Raw genomic sequence first — 20,401 nt, 5'->3', positions numbered from 1 at the left:
GCCAGAGATTCTGTAACAAGCCTCCTCGTTCTCTGACAGGAGTGTCTGCCAAGCAAGGGATTGCTTTTTTGTATTTGTCTGAAATGGGAATCACTGTAAGCGAAGGAGATTGTGCTGAGTTGAAGCAGATTATTAGGAATTTGTCATTCTCATGGAGACATTTTGCATCTGAATTCAATTAACAATCAAATTACTGTTTTTGTAGACAAGCATTTGTTTCTCAGAAATGTATGGGTTTGTCTTTTATATATTTAATAAGTGTCTAGGCCTACCTTATATGCAACCTGTATACGACTATGAACATTTATGAACAGAGGGTTTTAAAAAGTAATCTGAAGGACTGAAGAATGTACTGGACATAATAATGAATTGACGGAGAGAATTTGTTTGAGCTGGCAAATATTTATTCACAGGCAAATATTCAGTTCATGTTGTAAAATGGATGACAATAAAAATGACTTCAGAAAGTAAACAGAATAGTAGATCAATTCAGACAACAACTAATAGGGGTTGAACAGCGTGAGTAATTTTCCAAGGAAAACCATCACCTGTAACAGCGTGAAATAAACCCCTGCTCATACACAGATACTGTTGCGTGATTGCATGACAGCTAAGTATTGCATCTCAATATGGGTGAAACACTAACAAAACATAAAGTCACAAGACACATCAAAAACAGATGGCAGAAGGATTATTGAAAGGTTAACATCCTACAGAGTTTTCGAAAGGGTGAAGTACACATGCACACAATTTGTCATTTAATTTGGTTTGAAGGTGTGAAATTTTTGGAACCAAAGTCAATCAATACCAAGCCAAAATAACTTGAATGTAGCCCAATCTTTTCATAGGATGTATTTCCCCAAAAATGTGCGTACGATTTGGGAGATTTACCTGAGAATTACAATACAATCTAGCATATGTAATAGATTTTTTGATTTTATTGTCATGTTTGGGCACTTAATCAACACAATATTATGTAGTGTCCAACTATAAGATAATACATCTTACAAGACCCTAAAAGAATACTGCAAATTATAATAATATAATTTAAATACATGAGAGGAATACATTTTCTTTGCCAAAACCTTTGTGGCAAATCTAATACTATGTTTGGGACAAATCTAGTATAACACACAACAAAGTTTGATGTCAGCAAATACTGCAAAAACAGAAAACTCTTGGATAAAGATAATTACTACATAGGACAAAACTATTCATATTAAATGTGAAGTGTTGGTCCGATGTTTCAAGGCTTAAATAAAAAATTCCAGAAATACAAAAGAAAAAGCATCATAACATGTTTTAGCGCACTCTGTCATTTTAAGTGTTACCAAATATGTCTGCTTCTGTATGGTGGAACTCTTACAGCTGGTTCCTTTCAGTATGGGTACTGATAAGAAAAAACATGCATAGACCTTTCAGGGGGCAGGTGCTCAATTTTCATATGCCCCCTATAATTAATATCTCAACACATGCCTATTTCTTTTAATAGGCCTATTTATTTCAGCGACTACAACACTTGCTCTCAAATTGACTTTTGCAATCTAGTTAGATTGCCTCGACACAGGATTTACATTTGTAACAGAGGGTAGGCCGTCAGCAGATTTTGATAGATAATGTAAATCTGCTTGCAAAATATAAAAATATACGATTGTAAAAATATACGAACATCAAGCTCTTAGCTCTTAAATCATAACATTATAATATTGCCAATAATAATATTTGTGTTAATTTCAGTAACTTGTTTGTTAGCAGCATGTGTGGATATTTGGTTTCATTGACGAATCTGCAAGTAAAAGGCATTCATGTATTCTATTAGATAGGGCAATGTTAGGTAGCTCAGTTGGCACTTGCAAAAACGTGGTTATAACCCCTGGCTTAGAGGGTGTTGAATGGATTGTTTTGTCAGAGCGAAACGTTGTATCAAAAATATAGAAGACTATTTATAAGTAGTACCCCTACCATTTTACATATAGTAAGTACATTTTTCTGCACTGAAATATTCTATGGAACCGTCTAGTCTTTGTGGTGTTTGGTCTGTGACTTTCACAGCTGGAGCTACATCAGATTGTATTCAGATGCATCTGTTTCCTGAAAGTCTCCTGTCACAAGAAAGAATGCTGCGAGCTAACAGTTGAAGCTACAAACTAATAAATAGGGACACAATGACTTTGTGGTTTTGCTGTACAGAGCACACAAGCTTTGGTATCAATCAAAAGATGAGCATTGTTGCTGAAAAGCGGCTTTTGAAGTCCAAGCAAGACTGAAATAAGTTACCCTTTTCCTGAGTTCATCTTTTAGATATATATAAAATACATTTTCAAAACAAAATTCCTAAATACAAAGAACATATAATTTGTTTTTCAATGTTGCTGTCATTGTCAAATACACTTTCCAATAATGTCTTTGTTATACTTTTATGTCATAAAACACAAAATCTAATTGCTAAATGTTAAGGTTAAAGTCATCAGACTACTGCGTAGCCAACTGTCACTAGACTGGTGAATGTATCTCTCAAGCTACGCATTTTTGGATACTCGGCGTGTGCCACATCCAACAGAGAAGACTGGAACACAGCAATGTTCTGTATATAGGCTTGGTGTTGAGATGATTTTGTGTTCACTCTAACAAGAGTCTTTGTCCTAAAGACGGTAAAACAAGTTTTTATTTTAAGCGCAATGAAATGTATTTAGCTTATTTTGGACAGATTTTAGTGATTCGTCCTCTCACTTTGTCTCTTCCTCTCTGGAAACAGAGACAAAGGCACCCATGAGCTCTGTCCAGACCTACAGGCACTACCAAAAGACAGGTGGGAATGGATATCTACTTTACGACAACTCACAGACAGACTGGGTTCGGAAAAACAAGTGTAGCACATTAAAATAATAACTATTTTACCAACACCTAACTTTGAGTATAAATGGGCAGGTGCTCCGGCACGTGCATGCTGGTAAGACCAAAAGACAACCAGCAAAGAGCCTATATGCTATATGCTCAATATCAAACACAGCCAAGTTAACTTCACCATACAGTGACAGATATTGAAGACCCTGACTTTTCTGACTCATTTTCTAATCAGTCAAGTTTCAGCTAATGTTTCAGCTAATGACGTTTCAACTCCTAATGTTGAAAAGTCACCAGTAGAAAAACAGGATTCTTTTTTAAGGTTTTCATTCACTAAAGATAAAAGGACTTAAGTGAAGAAACAGCTGGGGAACTCTTCAACTGACTTCCGCCATAGGGATACTGTCACAAGGCAAAAACTCTCAACGAGCTGTGTTTCCAAAGTATCAGTTACACACACATGCAGTATTTGAAGGTTATACAGTGCAGTCTGAAAAAGGGCCTACTCTACCTCCTTAAAATGTTGCTTGTTTAAAATGAATTTGTTTGTCTCTACAGACAGTGCACACATGTACATTTTTGCAGATGATTCAGCATGGACTGCAGGTGTATTTTTTATCTAAACAGTATTGGGCAAAATCACTGTAATGCAATCAGTATTTGATTAAAACATTTTTTAATAGAATGCACAAACTTAAAACCACATAAAGCCAATTATAAATTCTTAGCCTTGACAATTCTGCTTAATCCAAGCACGATTGATTGTATGTTGTGAATATTTCAGGCAAAATAATACAAGTTTGAGCTTGACATGGGAGGCTAATCTGAGAAGCTTGATGATCTGGAAGGTATTTACTGCAGGGGCCACAAAGGGTCCATGACCGTGAATAATACTACAAAACCATGCTGCATCACCTCACTCTCCATAGTGTTTTCCATCCAAAAACTGTAATGCAACTGAAAAAGGAAAGTGAGGATTACTTTCATAAATGCAGGCTAGAAATGTCAATATGGCCAATAGACATTAAATTCAATAACTAAACATTGATTGAAAAGTACACTGAAATGCGCACAAAGACAGAAATTAAGATAAACTGCATCTATTATCACAACTTTGACTTGCAGTGAAAATTTAAAATTGTCTTGTACACCATTTCATGTGCTTGTAAATGTCAATGTATGAGCATAGTATGGAATGCCTTAACATTTTATTGGCCAACAAAGTCAACAAGCATTAGAGAACTGTCATGTACAACATATCAGTTTCGTGAAACTTGAAACCAGTAAAGCAGAAAATGTACTTAAGGTCAAACTAAGTAATGCCTATGAATTTTTCTCATTTATTACCATCCGTAATTAACTTTCAATATATCCTCTTAAAGAACATGACAGCATGCTGGCAGTAAAAGAAAAATGTGGAGCCGTGTGACAGTTGGCAAAACAAAAGCAGGGTGTGCATTACTTTGGAACTGTGAGGAGGATGTGGGCAGAGAGCATAGCCAGTGGACACAGTGTTTGTGAATTGTAACATATTGATTACACATTGAAATGATGGGGTTCTCCAAGTCAATGATTTTGTCTCTACTGTCTCTCTTACGTCAGTTTATGTCAAACTAAAGTTTGTGCAACACAATGTGGGTTTATTTACAGTATGCTAAACATAGTGTAGGATATTTTCAATAACACTCAAACCATCTTAAACTTCTAATAATATTGCATGTTTCTCTTTTTCAAACCTTTAAAATTAAAAAGCACAGCCAATCTCTGAGAATATAATCATTCAGCAACCATTTCAGCTTTGTTCATTGTTTATGGTTACTCTCAATGTAATATTTAATAAGCAGAACTGGAAGCTGTAAAGATGACTGTTGAACCACTTTATTCTGAAAAATAAAGGAAACATTATTTTAATGCATTATTTTACACATATTGTAAATACTATATTTCAGTGTTGCAAAATATATAGATTTTATACCTTGGACTGTGAGATTTGTAGAGCACTCTGCCCTCCCCAAGGAATTGTCTGCGATGACTTTGTACTCCCCACTGTCCTTGGCTCCAACCCTTAGTATGACCATGGAGCAGACGCCACAAGTGTTGGTAATAAGGTAGTTGGTATTGGTGTTGAGGCTGACGTTGTTACGGTACCACGAGACATGGGGTGTAGGAGTTCCCCTTACAGCACAACTCATGTAGCACTCGTAGCTCTCAGGGCTGCTGTGTGTTTTCAGTGGAACCAAGAATGATGGCACTGTCTCAAAGCTGCAGTCCTTGGATGGGGTGAAACTCATTGACAATTTATCTAGATGATAGAAACAAGCATGGGGAAGTCACAATTAATGATTCAGCAGTTCAATTTTTCTGTAAATTTGTTAAGAGGTTAAATGTGTCTTAAAGAAATGTGTAACTGTCATTAACTACTATACTTTGCAAAAAGAGAAGTTTGATCTGAGTACTTTTTCAGGACAGCTGGAGTTTGTTTTGCATTCAATGACAAGTTGGTAAACTGCAAATTTAAAAACACATGTTTTGGTTTCCTCTTGAAGGTGGTATTTGATTTTTACATCTGACAATGACATCTATAATGGCACATACTGTAATAATCGTAACAAACCCTTTTTTTTGGTAATGCCCCAGACTGGTGACTCAGAAGGCTCAGATAGCCCCATGTCATTTTTGGCATAGACACGGAAGTAGTACTCTCGTCCCGCCATGATGTTGAGGACTGTGAACTTGTTATTGAAGAGGCGGTCAGCCACAGTTTGCCACATACGCTTAACAGAGTCACGCATGGATACAATGTAGTATAGCCTGTCGTCCCTCTTCTCATCTGGGGAAGGAGTCCAAGTCACAGTCACTGTTCCAGGAACATTCTGATCCACCACCACTGGGCCGGCAGGTTTGGGATCATCTGTAACCAGGCAGAAAGTATATGGTTGTTAACCATTCATTAAAACAGTGGCTGCATTTGTGGATGTTCTAGAATGGGATCTGCTACCCTAGCCCCCTCTACTGCTGTTCACTGCTTACTCACTGACTGCGTGACTCTGCTGCCGCATGGACACAAAAGACAAGATGGACAGTTTGTAACAGAAAGGTATATTATAGTAGATTGACATCTACTGTAACAGTAGGCTATTGCCAACATAAGCATGATATAAACAGGCATTCAAATGACTTAAGATTTAGGCAAGCTGCAGTAGATGTAGCTACACAGCCTGTCAAACAAGTGTTATGGAAATTCTTGAACTGATGTATAATTAGTCCTATATATTGACGCGTCTCTCTATTTGCAAATAAACTGCTAATTATGCCAAGAGAATGTCGTCTCTGTACCTACTCCTTTAAGAGTTCCCATCGATGGAATTACCATCACCCAAGCAAGACAGTTTGGCTGTTTGGCTTGTCATTAGCAACAAGCCAAAGAGAAGGAAGAAAGGCTATCAAGGTATTGGTTGTATTTTTTGGTACCTATGACTATGTCAGCATAACTTTAAAGATTAAAGCATAGTTTGATTTTGCCCTAATGAAATGCATAAACTGTCTTGATTATACTACAGCAGAGAAGGTTATAGCAGCTACCGCCTAATTTAAAGGTGCAGCACACACATTCAGTATGATTGATGCTACCGAATTCAGAGAAAACACATTTTCAGCGAAGTTTATGTATTGTCTGTTGAAATTCAATGTGTGACACGGTTTGTCTCAATAAGGTTACCGGCCAAACGTAAATATACAACAATGAGACTCCCACAATCTAACCTCTGACTTAAATATGTAGTGCAGTGGACGATTTCCATTTGATTATCAAGCAAATAGTCGTGTTCACAAGTGATCTTTTATGGACTGTGTTTGTTACTGCCATTATCGGTCCATTTTGACTGTAATGTGTGCATTTACCTGTGACTCTGATCTCTACACTGAAGGTCTCTTGACCAACCATGTTCTTGATTATGACAGAGTAAATTCCTGTGTCTTGACGCTCAGAGGTGGGGATCAGAAGCTGGGATGTAATATCTGAGTTGCTTATGGTTACACGTTTTGACACAGGCATCCCATCCTTTAGCCATGTTATGGTTGGCATAGGAGAAGCCTACAAAAAAACAAAGCAGAAATTGACAGATGAGTTTGTTTGGGGTTTTAAGAGAATTGATACTATAAGCAAACCCCACTTTTACACCTGCGCCACACATTCCAGGTCACAGAGTTTCACACTAACACAGAATAGCAGATTTTATTTTGTTATACTGATACTTGTAATTTGACAGCACTATATACAGATGGGTGACAAATTAAAGGGAACCTGAAGAAATTACTGGAAGAACAAATGCAGATGCTTCCATACAGCAATTACAGTATCTCACAAAATGAGTACACCCCTCACATTTTTGCTAATATTTGATTATATATTTTCATGTGACAACACTGAAGAAATGACACTTTGCTACAATGTAAAGTAGTGACTGTACAGCTTGTAACAGTGTAAATGTGCTGTCCCTTCAAAATAACTCAACACACAGCCATTAATTTCTAATCAGCTGGCAACAAAAAGTGAGCACATTTAACATTAACATCATGCTCTGTGGCATGTATACAATTGCTGATCAATTTCCTGTTATTTGTCACCCGTCTGTATATTAAATGAACACAATAAAACATTTACAATGGATTACTGAATAGTTTAATGGTAATTTATTCATTCATAAATGTTTGTAAGCTATTCATAAACAGTATTTTGTCAATAAATAAAAAATGATTTATTAATTATTAATCAGCACTACGGTAAGGTCACAGTATTTTCATTATTTAATTATTTTACTTTACCAAACATACTGTAGAAAATGTTTATCCTTATGATCCCAAAAACCAGTAACAACTCCTTCTCACTGAAAATGAATTGTCCATTGTAAATCCATTATTGTGTGTGTTTCTTTTAAGTAATAAGCTACAAGTAGTTCCAATGTTAGACAGGATAAGCCATTGTTTACATGTGTTATGTGTTATGCTGACCACAAAGTTTATGTTGATTCTAGCAGAATTCCCGGCTCTCACGACCATGAAGCTTTTCATTTTGCGATCAGTGAATTTTGGTCTCACTAGGAGAAACCAAAAGTATTAATGGTAAAGCTGTAAAAACAAGATACTGTTAATACGTTAATACATGAATAATAAATCCATATTTTAGGTTTACATTTAGTTTTTCAGACGTATTGTAATGAACACATACAGTCAAGTCTGAAACTTGATAAAGTTTGAGACATTGAAAGACTTAAAAAAAGATTAAAAAAGACATACAAAGCATGTAGAACTCTGTAATTTTTATCATGTGTTCTTCCAGTGTGAGTGACGGAATAAAAAAAAAATATCTAGAAAATCATATTGTATGATTTTTAAGTAATTAATTAGCATTTTATTGCATGACATAAGTATTTGATACATCAGAAAAGCAGAACTTAATATTTGGTACAGAAACCTTTGTTTGCAATTACAGAGATCATACGTTTCCTGTAGTTCTTGACCAGGTTTGGACACACTGCAGCAGGGATTTTGGCCCACTTCTCCATACAGGCCTTCTCCAGATCCTTCAGGTTTCTCCCTCCAAAGATTTTCTATTGGGTTCAGGTCTGGAGACTGGCTAGGCCACTCCAGGACCTTGAGATGCTTCTTACAGAGTCACTCCTTAGTTGCTCTGGCTGTTTGTTTCGGGTTGTTGTCATGCTGGAAGACCTAGCCACGACCCATCTTCAATGCTCTTACTGAGGGAAGGAGGTTGTTGGCCAAGATCTCGTGATACATGGCCCCATCCATCCTCCCCTCAATACTGTGCAGTTGTCCTGTCCCCTTTGCAGAAAAGCATCCCCAAAGAATGATGTTTCCACCACCATACTTCACAGCTAGGATGCTGTTCTTGGGGTTGTACTTATCTTTCTTCTTCCTCCAAACACGGCGAGTGGAGTTAGCTTGTGACCAAAAAAACTAAAAGCTCTATTTTTGTCTCATCAGACCCCATGACCTTATCCCATTCCTCCTCTGGATCATCCAGATGGTCATTGGCAAACTTCAGATGGGCCTGGACATGCGCTGGCTTGAGCAGGGGGACCTTGTGTGCGTTGCAGGATTTTAATCCATGACGGTGTAGTGTGTTACTAATGGTTTTCTTTGAGATTGTGGTCCCAGCTCTCTTCAGGTCATTGACCAGGTCCTGCCTTGTAGTTCTGGGCTGATCCCTCACCTTCCTCATGATCATTGATGCCCCACGAGGTGAGAACTTGCATGGAGCCCCAGACTCAGGGAGATTGACCGTCATCGTGAACTTCTTTCATTTTCTAATAATTGTGCCAACAGTTGTTGCCTTCTCACCAAGTTGCTTGTCTATTGTCCTGTAGCCCATCCGAGCCTTGTGCAGGTCTAAAAATTTTTCCCTGAAGTCCTTACACAGCTCTCTGGTCTTGGCCATTGTGGAGAGGTTGGAGTCTGTTTGATTGAGTGTGTGAACAGGTGTCTTTTATACAGGTAACGAGTTCAAACAGGTGCAGTTAATACAGGTAATGAATTGAGAACAGGAGGGCTTCTTAAAGAAAAACTAACAGGTCTGTGAGAGCCGGAATTCTTACTGGTTGGTAAGTGATCAAATACTTATGTCATGCAAATTAATTAAAAAAAAATCATACAATGTGATTTTCTGCATTTTTGTTTTAGATTCCGTCTCTCACGGTTGAAGTGTACCTATGATAAAAATTACAGACCTCTACATGCTTTGTACGTAGGAAAACCTGCAAAATCGGCAGTGTATCAAATACTTGTTCTCCCAACTGTACATAGTGACCCACAATATCCACAAGTTTAGATACAACTTTTTGCCACAAGTTTGCCAATGTTGGCTACCAGTAGCAAACTTCCAGCAACATTCTGGCAATAATGAGAAGTTTGTCACTACTGGCAAACATTTTCACTGTTAGTTCGCCACAAGTTGCACGTTGTGCCAAACCTTTAGTAAACATCTGGTAACAAGAAAAAAAATATAAACATGAATTTGCAGCAAACTTGCTGCAAACAGTAAATATTCTGGCAAACCTGCAGCAAGAAAATAGAATTAACAACCAATTGGGTGTCAGTGGTTCAGTGATTAGAAGTCAGGATTGTAGGTTACTGTACTTACTTTTAGTCACTTTGAATAAAAGTGTCTGCTAAATGATGAAAATGTAATTATTTTCCACAAAGTTAGCCAGAAGTCCACCACAGGTTTGCCGCAGATCCACCAGAAGTTTGCCACACACCTAATTTGCATATGAAAATATGACCCTGCTGCAAATTTGCAGCAACACTGCTAAAGGTAAACCATAACTGTTTGCCAGAAACATCCTCTTTTGTAAGGAAACATCATCTTTTTACTTTTCCCTATTTGGAAAAGTAAAGACCTTAAGTTAATATTTTGTGGAACCACTTTCTGCTTGAATTACAGCCATGAGAATCATTGAATATGTCTCTACTAACTTTGCCCACATTGACTATGCAATATTTGCCTATTTTTGCCGGACTGTTTAAGCAGAGATGGCCAAGAAGTGCAAATGTCTCTTATTGAGTGAGTGACTGACAATTGTTAAATTGATAGTTATTGTATCAACGTAATTCACGAATGAAAGAAAAACAAACATTGTGCCATGAAATGAAATAGCTTTGGCAGTGTCAAGTTCATCTGTATTATCGCTAGTAATTGATCAATTCTTATGCCAAATCCAAATCGTAAGTTAGTAGAGACTATTAAGCCTATTACTGGCTAATAAACTGTTAAAACGCCAAGTGACATAGATGCTATTTGTGGTGGAGGTAAACTTAATAAAAAACATTAGTCAGTTCAACACAATGCTTAATGGTGTCTAGCGAAATATTCAAACTTGGCGGGATGTTAATGCATGACAAAATAATCTGTTGAGACGCTTTACCGACACTTGTACAGCTTAGTGTCGTTGTGGTTAAAGACACATCCTGTCACATGTGAGACCCCTGTTCGACTACAGCGAGGGCAACAATATTCATCCCTTCTTATCGCAGGCTGGCCAAACTAGGCCTGCCTGGTTCCTTTTCTTGTTTGTTCCAGAATGATTCAAGCTCAGTTAAACTGCACTGTAACTTATTATGGACTAAACTCTTCAAGTCATCACACAGCTTCTCAAAGGGTTTTAGGTTTTTCTTCAGCCACTGTACTTTGGTGGTGTGCTTTTGGGTCATTGTCATGTTGAAACGTGAAATATATCCATTTTTTTCAACTTCTTTTCTCAAGAATCTGTTGGTATTTTACACTGTCCATTTTTCCTTATCCTGAGAAATGCTCCAGTCCCTGCTGAAGAAAAACACCCCCACAACAGGATGCTGCCACTGCCGTGCTTTACTGTAGGTATGGTGTTCTTCGGGTGTAAAGATGTAATGGGTTTTCGCCAGACATCGTTTTGCATTCAGACCAAATATTTGAATTGGCACAAACGAGACTTAATGTAGTCTTGAGTGTTTTTTTCCCCACCCACCTAAAGAAGCCAGATTTGTGGAGCGCTAATGATATTGTGGTCACATGCACACATTGACCAGTCTTTGCTATAAAGTCCTGAAGCTCCTTCAATATGGCCATTGGCTTCTTGGTAACCTTTCTGATCAGTCTCCTCCTTGCCCAGTCATCCAGTTTGGAGAGAGAGCCTGATCTACTGTACACTGTCGTGGCACCTTCCACTTCTTAATAATGGTTTTAACTGTAGTCTTAAATGGTCTGAACTAATCAAAATCACTACAATTTATCAGACATAAAAGCCAATTAGCTTGATATGTGATTTTAATAGTGGTTGATTATTCTATTTGTGGTGGGCCTTCCCTGAAAAAGATTTGTCTAGATGGCAGCATATGTGGCTCCAAAACCTTTATACAGCTCCGGACATTTTTTTCTTTCCTTTCCAAAAAAGTCGAAAGGAAGGTTTTGAGTGAGGAACAGGGTTAAAATTAAGAGACCACTGCAAATTGAATGTTTCTGTTCCTTTTCTGTTCCACAGATGTGCAAGTCACCCATGCCATGTCCACTAATGCACTGCCATACCATCACAGATGCTGGCTTTTGAACTGTGCGCTGATAACAAGCAGGGTGGTCCCTCTTCTCTGTGTCCGGAGGATGCCTCATCCATTACTCCCAAAAATAACTTCTAATTTTGATTTGTCAGACCACAGGACAGTTTTGCACTTCGCCTTAGTCCATCTTAAATGAGCTTGGGCCCAGAGAAGGCAATGGAGGTTCTGTTTCTTGTTTATAAATGGTTTCTTCTTTGCAGTGTAAAGTTTTAAAATGCATTTGTAGATGCAGGAATATACTTGTTCACAATGGTTTTCGAAGAGTTCCTGAGCCCATACAGTGATTTCCATAAAATGCCTCAGTTTTAAATTTTGATATGTTGTCTTTGTATTATTTTCTAATTTATATAGAGTTTAAATGATTCTGTTTGTCTTTACATTTTATACAACATCCCAACGTTTTTGTAAACGGGGTTGCCTATACATGGGTCTATTTGCGAGGATTACATAATTGAGGACTGCCATCTCATTCCAACAACAGGTTTTCAATGGAATTCAAGTTGAAAGAATTCTCTAGTTATGAAAAAAAAAATATTCTAGGGTCAGTTAACACTTTGGGGTCATTCTTCTTTTGGAAAATACACTTTCAGCCAAATGTCAGCCTTTGGAAACTTAACCAGGTTTTTGACATACAATATCTTGATGTTTGGTAAGTTTTATGTTGGTGTTTATCTTAATATAGCCCCGAAAACAGAAGAGACTAAATAATCTCATAATCTCCACTACTTATTTTACAATAAGTATGTAGGATTCTTTGGCATATTGTACGAATATATTTAAAGACGCCAAAATTATTTCATTGCTATCTTCCTATAGAACTGGAGCCATTTGATGACATGTCAGTGTCATTTATCAAACTGCAGGGCAGTGCTATGGTCAGACAGCATCATAAATGTGCCAACATAGCAATTTCTTTTCAGTTTAGCATTTCTAGAACCACCCTTACATTATATGGGTTAACAGGTATTAAAATACAGCAATTCATTTGTAATTGTTTTTAAAAAGTTTGTCTTGTTTTTTAAGAGTGGCATTCATTTTGGGCCTTAGGAACCAATTGTGCTGATTTAATATCACTCACCAGGAGGCGGCATAGCCAAGATGTAGTTGTCTAAATCTTTTGCCTCCCCATCTCCCCCAGAATTGGTGGCGATCACTCTCACCCAGTACATGGCCATTGACTTAAGACCCAGAATGTTATAGGAGGTCATGGTGATGGGATTGTTGTTACAGCGTCCCCACTCTGGGTTTGTAGCTGGTCTGAGCTCCACGAAGTAGCCCTTGGCTTCATCTTGAATTCCTTCTTCCTCCCTTGGTTTAGTCCAACCCAGGGACAATGTAGTGTAGGTGGAGTCAGTCACCTTCAAATCAATTACTTGACCGGGGGGCTCTGAAAGAACAGAACAAATTGAAAGGGGAGAAGAGTGTACTGTGGGTGACAACAGTTCAGTGTACAACAATATCCCTTTCCAGTCAAATTAATTAATCAAATGATTGCTGCTTTTCTGAACATTGCTTGTTCTTTATCCCCGGAACAGATCATATTACTTACTCTTAGGATCTCTTGCAATAATAAATTCTGATGGGGTACTTGGTTCTCCAGCGCCAGATGTGTTTATTGCTGCCACACGAAACTCATACTCCATTCCTTCAATCACATCTTTGACAGCGAATGCTTGACCTGTAGAAGCAGGTGTGATCATGCGGGGATCAAAATATATCTCCACAGTATTTCAGCACTCCTTCAGTGTGGTTAAAGGACACCATTAAATGGGTGCCAATGCATTTACAGCAATTTACAATATACATCCAGAAATCCAGAAAGTCACTTGAATGACGAACCACATTTTGAAATTCCCACCTTTGATAGGTTCATTCATGTGGTTGATAGATCCCCAGAGATTGCTTCCCTTCTTGCGTTTTTCCAGGTGGTATCCGACAATATTAGTTCCTCCAGGGTTGGAGGGTGGAATCCATTCTAGATTGATGCAGTTCGCAAAAGCACTGATCACTTTGGGCGAGGAAGGAGGCCCGGGATATGCTAAGGGAACAACACAACATTTTTCAAAGCTCTTGGTCATCCTCCCCTTTGAGACACCCCAATTATATTTCTAAATGCTTCAATCTTCTGACAGATTATGTCCTACCTCTTGTACCGGCCTGAATGTCATCCGTCTCCATGACCTCACTGATTCCCTGCTCAGTTACAGCCCTAATGTGGTAGCAATACTTCCTTCCATGGTCTATGTTGGTGTCCCTGTACTTGGCCTCTCCAGGGATCTGACCTAGCTTCATCCACGAGTTACGGCCTAACTGTTGGCGCTCCAGGATGTAGTTGATAACTGGACAACCACCTTCGTCTTTGGGAGGCCTCCATTTGAATTCAAGTGCAGACGAAGATGCTTCTATGATCTCAACAGGTCCAAGGGGAGGACTTGGCCTGTCTGTGAAAAGATATAAGGTAACAGAGTCAGGCTTGTTTTATCCTAGACCTAGATAAAATGCTGTATATGAAGCTAGATCCATGTTGCCATTACTGTGTAACACCCTGATATCATATTTAGGTATAAACAGAATAATCCAAGCATTTTTGTAAATGTCAATATATTAAAATTATCCCACTTACCCAGCACAATCAACCTGGATATTGCCTCAATGGTTCCGCATTCATTTTTTATTTTGATCTTGATTTCTCCTGACGCTTTCCTCTGGCACTTGCTGAGGAGGAGACGACTGTCTGACAATGACTTTTCAATGTGGATATGCTTGTCAGACTCCAACTCCTCATCTTCATTGTACCAAGTGATCTTCATTGGTTCATGACCCATAAAAGACAGCTTGAAAGTAGCACTTTGGCCAACCTTTATTATGACAGGCTTCGAGAAGTCAGCCAGGTTATCAGGATTTATTCTCGGTGGGTCTAGAATGTAGATCACACATTCAGTACTACAATCATATAGAATAGCTACGTTACAGTGTATGTTAGTTTACTTAGATTTGCATTTTTAGGGTATGGTGCATTTGGACAAAAAGGATATTAAAAATCAACTCAATCTTGAAAATGATTATTATTACTTTATTTGGATAATCAGATGCTTTACAGACTCCCTACCCACTATCAATAACATTTAAATGAACTATCTACTAACACTAAGCCTAACCTTAAACCTCATCCTATCTCTAACCTTAACACTTTCCCTAACCCCTAATACCCCAAACCTAACCCTAATTATATCCTTTGCAAAAATGTACTTTTTTCTTTAGAGTTTTTGAATAGTATGAATATACAGCTCTGGAAAAGAGACCACTGCACCTTTTTCTTTCCTTTCCCAAAAAGTTGAAAAGGAAGGTTTTGAGTGAGGATCAGAAGGGTTAAAATTAAGAGACCACAGCAAATTGAATGTTTCTGTTCCTCACTCAAAACTTTCCTTTTCAACTTTTTTGGAAAGGAAAGAAAAAGGTGCAGTGGTCTCTTAATTTTTTCCGGAGCTGTATGTGGCACATCTACAGATGGTAATATTGACTATCTAAAAATATTGTAACCAGAAAATACAATTCCTTACCCTCTATAATACACATGGCCTCCGTTTTACGCCCATCTGCCTCAAAACGGTATACACCGGAATCGTCCTCTGTGCAGTTCTTCAGTATAAGCCTATGAAAGGCCCTATCATGTATTGTTTCAATATGATCTGATGCTTTTATCTGGAAAAGAAACAAAAAGTAGTGTTTAGACAATAAAACAACGTTGTCCTTGGTTGGAGTTCACTAATAATAATTTTACAGAAATCTGCATTGAATCTGCAATTACAGTATTTGTGTGTTTTGCAGTTTAGCTGTAAACAGGAACCAGTTGGAAAAACATGATGGCAAAAAGTTTAATTTGATATTTAAACTTTTCTTTCATAAATAGTGCATGTAGTATTGTTATATTATTATTGTATTATTATTGGTGTTCCTCTGAATACTTTTTTAATGGTTACTGAAACTAATTTATCCTAACTCACCTCTTCTCCATCTTTGTACCAGATTCCTTCACAGGTTTCACTGCTCAGTTTACATTCCATTTCAGCTGATTCGCCCATAATAACTCTGATGTCTGATAATCCACAAGTAAAGTGAACTCCTGGGTCTAGAGGATAAATCAATTGGTTGTGACATGGTTACTACGAGTATGAAACACAAATGTAATGCCTGGACATTTCAAATAACCAGACACCTGAAAGGTCTTACCTATGATGGTGTCTTGGAGCAGCGGACCTGTTCTCACTCTTTTTTTCTTCTCTTCAACTGGTATCTCTTCATCTTGAAGCTCCTCCTTTTCCTGTTCTGAAGGCTTAGAATTAGGTTTAGGCATATGGTCTTCTTTCTCTTCACTTGCTTCAATCGTTTCATTTTCATTATTTTCTTTTTTCTCATACTTTTTCTGCTTCTTGTCTTCCTTTGGTTTCTTCAGTTTTTTGTCTTCCTTCTCCTTGGCATCATTTTCTCCCATTGCATAATTTCCTGTCATCTCATTCTCATGAATATCCTCAGGCTCTGATTGAGACTCTTCAGCAGCCAAAGCGTCCATTTCTGCTTTAAGCTGTTTCGCCAACTCCATTTTCTCATCTCTCTCTTTTTCCAGCTTAGCCTGCTGCTCACTTGCTATTTTAACCAAGTCTACGTCGCTTACACCTGCTCGAGTTGTATTACGGACCTTCTTTTTCCCCTTGCTGGCAGGGTTATTATCAACTGTATCAAGGGGTGTCAAAATAGAGCATAGGTAAAGATTTCTTTTCGATGGACAATTTGACAGCCTATGACAAAAGGTATTTTTTTACATTGATATACTTCATTGATGTGGATAAATGACCTTAAGTTACGTAAGTGATACATAAACTACTTAATAATTGAGTACCTAGTATATGCTTAAAATATTTTCATCTTACCTTCCACAACAAGAAAGGCATTGCAGGACTTGATCCCTACTGATGCTGAATAAATACCTCCATCCAGTTTCTCGCAGTCCTTTATCACCAACCTATGGATGAGCATGTCCTCTGACACCTCAATGTCAAATTTCTCTCCTTGCTCACATGGTTGGTTCTTCCCTACCCAGTGTATCTTTGACATGGGGGATGAAAGGACACATTCAAATACAGCATCTTGTCGTTCTGTGGCTTTCACCTCTTGAATCTTGACTAGGAAATCCACCATGGGAACTGAAGAAAGGAAATATTTGGAAGGAAGACTTCATTTTCAACATGGAATGGCACTTGTGTGTGTCATGTTAACTTTTGTGAACACTTTTTGAGTGTGCACTGGGCTATTAGATGCAGATGACAGTGCCAGGCAGATAGCCAGTTAGTCTAACAGCATGATGACCTTATGGTCAACTCCTTCCAAAATCTGAAAATCTAATTCAATGTACTTAAAGTTTAAGAAGTACATAGTAAAAAGCCTCATCATGAGGCTTTTTATGGTACAGCATTTTTTTCATGGTATAGTATCACTACTTTGTATTCCTTCATCATTCTATTTTATCTTAGATGCACAGAGAATGTAATGTTCTATCGGTCTTGATGACACTTGCATGAGCACTTACCAGTGACATAATTTTACAGATATAACATTGCTTAACTAAAGTATATCCTTTTGCCACAGCTAGATAAATAATCAAGATCTAGATAATCCTATTTTCCAATGAATAGCAGTTATCTTATCAAAAATGTATTAACATGTATAGCCTAAATTACCAACCACAGTTGTGTTTTTAGTCGTTTCTCTACTTCTGAGAGGCGCAGACAACTACACCTGAATAGTTCTAGCAATTAAGCAAAGCTAGTTGTATGCTAACCTAACCTTTTTTAAATATGTGTTACAAACTGCAGATGACCTTCAGTTAACTTTCAGCACCGATTGCAAAAACATTTATGGAAGTAATCAAGGCCTGGGAGCATGTTTCTTCCCACTCCATATTTGATTTGGTTGTCCTAAAAGGTGATGAGGCCATAAACAAAGAAATAGAAATACACCCTATTTAATCCAGTTGATGTTTAGCTTGCAGTTAATGCAATTTGAATGAAATGGATAAAATAACAGTGTTGAAATTCCAATTTAACTAGTTTTTACTAGTTGTTTCTCTGAAGGACGGTTAAAATGACCAAAACCCCACATTTGCTGAGACAGCACAAACATTCCTTATTCACTTTCCATGTCATGTCACATGCACATGTGAGAGATCAGAATTAGCCACAGTGAGTTTGAGCAGTTTATGGGTGCCACATAACTGACAAAATAAATTGTATTTCAATTTGTCAAATCTCAGTGAGTCACTGACTGATTGACTGACTGTCTAACTACCCCTTGTTAAATAGCATAGTGGTTAGAGAAGCAGACTTGTGAACTAAAAGTCCAGAGTTCGTATCTCCTCGCATGCGAAGCAAAGTTCGCTTTATGAATTATTCCGTATAGACGAAAAGTTTGCTGGCTAAAACCATTAGTATCTACATTATAGTAATCCTGAAATAAAACCGTTTACAGTTATATTGCGACTGTTTCTGGTGGATTTTCAAAGTACGCATCCGTGCATGTGTTTTGGGTCAGCATAGACTAACACAGTTGCTGGCTTAACATACAGTAGTTATGTTAAAGTAAGCCTTAATTGAAACTGTATATGGTTATATTGTGACTGTTTCTGGCATGGAAACGTTCATCTTCAGTCTCGCTAGCAATTGCTCATTTCTTTTGATTATTCTTAGGAAGTTAGTAGATACTTGTAAGCCTATTACTGGCTAATAAGCTGTTAAAACGGCCAGTGGCAAAAGCAATACAGTTCATAGAGGCTATGGTGGAGGTAAACTTAGTAAGAAACGTTAGTCAGTTCAACACAATCCTCAATGCAGTCTAGTGACTGCTGAAACGTGTAATGCAGTTGCGTAGTGGGTAAAGACAGTGCCTCTCATGTGGAAGACCTAAGTTCGAATCTATTGAGAGCAACAACATTTATTAATTACTTCTGGTAGATTCCACGATTCTCTCATCTTTTCACTTGATGAAAAAGTTAGTTATTGTCGCAATTATTGATAGTTATTGTATAAATGTAATTCATGAATGAAATAAAAAAGTATGTTGTTTTGCCATGAAAGAAAAAAATATGTTCTTATGCCATGAAATGAAATAGCTTTGGCAGACTCGCTAGCAATTGCTCAATTCTTATGACTATTCCAGTAAGTTAGTAGATACTGGTAAAGGTTATTACTGGTTAATACACTGTTAAAACGCTATTTCTAGTGGAGGTAAACTTAGTAAGAAACGTTAGTCAGTTTAACTGTATCAATGTCATTCACGAATGGCCAATTAACTATTGAAATGGCCAGTCGCAAACAAGGATTTGTTCAGGATAGGGACACCTGGCAATACTGACACCTGGTAAATGGTCAGCTCTGTGGTGTAGTGGTTAACGACAGCCTTTCATGTGGGTGACCCAGGTTAAAATGTTGAGATGGCAACACTTTCTGTTGCGGGCAGGCTGAATTAGGCTTGCTTGGTTTAATGTTTACGAATAGCACTACTTTTAGAAATCTTTCTTGTGAAAATTAATTTCTAGCTGCTGTTGTGGCTTCTTTCAGATGTTTTTTTTTTTTTCGAGGAATTTTTCAGAGCGGAATTCCAGGAGTGGGGAGCTATCTGTTGTGCTAACCATCACTCACAGGGCCTCACTTATCTTTAACGCCATGTTTATACAGACAAAACATTTGTTTCTCAGAAAGAGATTGCCCTGCTATATATTTTGATTAATCATTATTCTACCTCTTTGAATGCTTCCCACATGATGTGAGGTTCAAGGTTTATTTGTTCGAGGTTCAAGGTTTATTTGTCAAATGCACCGAACTACACGTCATTCTGCCCAATGAAATTCTTGTGACATGGCACCCGACAACTATGTAGTGAGAGTTGAGAAGAGTATATAAGCAAAAATATAGCTAAACAGAAATGAATAATAAAATACAACTACAATATACATAACACTGTACACTAGCAGCAGTTTCGAAAGAGTACTGAAAACTAGCAGCAGCCTGGGTATTATTATTGATAGTAGCAATCTGGGTAGTATTATTGAACATTTAGGTATGGCAAGTGTGGCAGTAAAACACATAAGTGCGAACTAGCAGCAATTGGTAGAGTCATTGAATATTGCAGCAATTGGTTGAGTATTGTACACAAAGTGCTTGACTTGGGTCAGAACGGTCTGGAACGACATTCCGGTACTTCAAATTTTAGCAAACAGTGTTCAGGTTAATTTTATAGGCTAAATCAATGTCTGGGACAGGCTACATTAATGGAACAAGCCTTTTTAATCCATACATTTTGATATACAATGTCTAATGTGCGATTTGTCAGTTCTTGCACTTATTTAATCCCAAGTCAAACATTGCACCGGATGTAGCTTACACAATGTCACATAAAA

The 20,401-nt window shown here is 37.7% G+C and overlaps 1 protein-coding gene across 1 annotated transcript in view; it reads right to left on the bottom strand.

Annotated features, from left to right (window-relative positions):
* Positions 1-3,503: 3,503 nt before the first annotated feature.
* LOC105031221 (immunoglobulin-like and fibronectin type III domain-containing protein 1) overlaps positions 3,504-20,401 on the bottom strand; it is a 28,133-nt gene continuing 11,235 nt past the window's right edge. Inside the window, exons 11-24 of the mRNA XM_010905536.4 lie at positions 16,881-17,153; positions 16,183-16,683; positions 15,957-16,081; positions 15,513-15,654; positions 14,576-14,869; positions 14,097-14,393; positions 13,811-13,990; positions 13,502-13,630; positions 13,031-13,339; positions 7,855-7,940; positions 6,745-6,937; positions 5,459-5,755; positions 4,820-5,146; positions 3,504-4,727 (exon numbers count right to left, since the gene is read on the bottom strand). Coding sequence (XP_010903838.1) covers positions 4,723-4,727; positions 4,820-5,146; positions 5,459-5,755; positions 6,745-6,937; positions 7,855-7,940; positions 13,031-13,339; positions 13,502-13,630; positions 13,811-13,990; positions 14,097-14,393; positions 14,576-14,869; positions 15,513-15,654; positions 15,957-16,081; positions 16,183-16,683; positions 16,881-17,153 — 3,158 coding nt within the window. The 3' untranslated portion in view covers positions 3,504-4,722. The remainder of the gene's footprint in view (positions 4,728-4,819; positions 5,147-5,458; positions 5,756-6,744; positions 6,938-7,854; positions 7,941-13,030; positions 13,340-13,501; positions 13,631-13,810; positions 13,991-14,096; positions 14,394-14,575; positions 14,870-15,512; positions 15,655-15,956; positions 16,082-16,182; positions 16,684-16,880; positions 17,154-20,401) is intronic.

The sequence above is a fragment of the Esox lucius genome, chromosome 17, assembly GCF_011004845.1.
Source record: "Esox lucius isolate fEsoLuc1 chromosome 17, fEsoLuc1.pri, whole genome shotgun sequence".
Taxonomy (NCBI): Eukaryota; Metazoa; Chordata; class Actinopteri; order Esociformes; family Esocidae; genus Esox; species Esox lucius.
The sequence above is the reverse complement of the archived record's forward strand: the minus strand, read 5'-3'. Positions and strand labels throughout refer to the sequence as shown.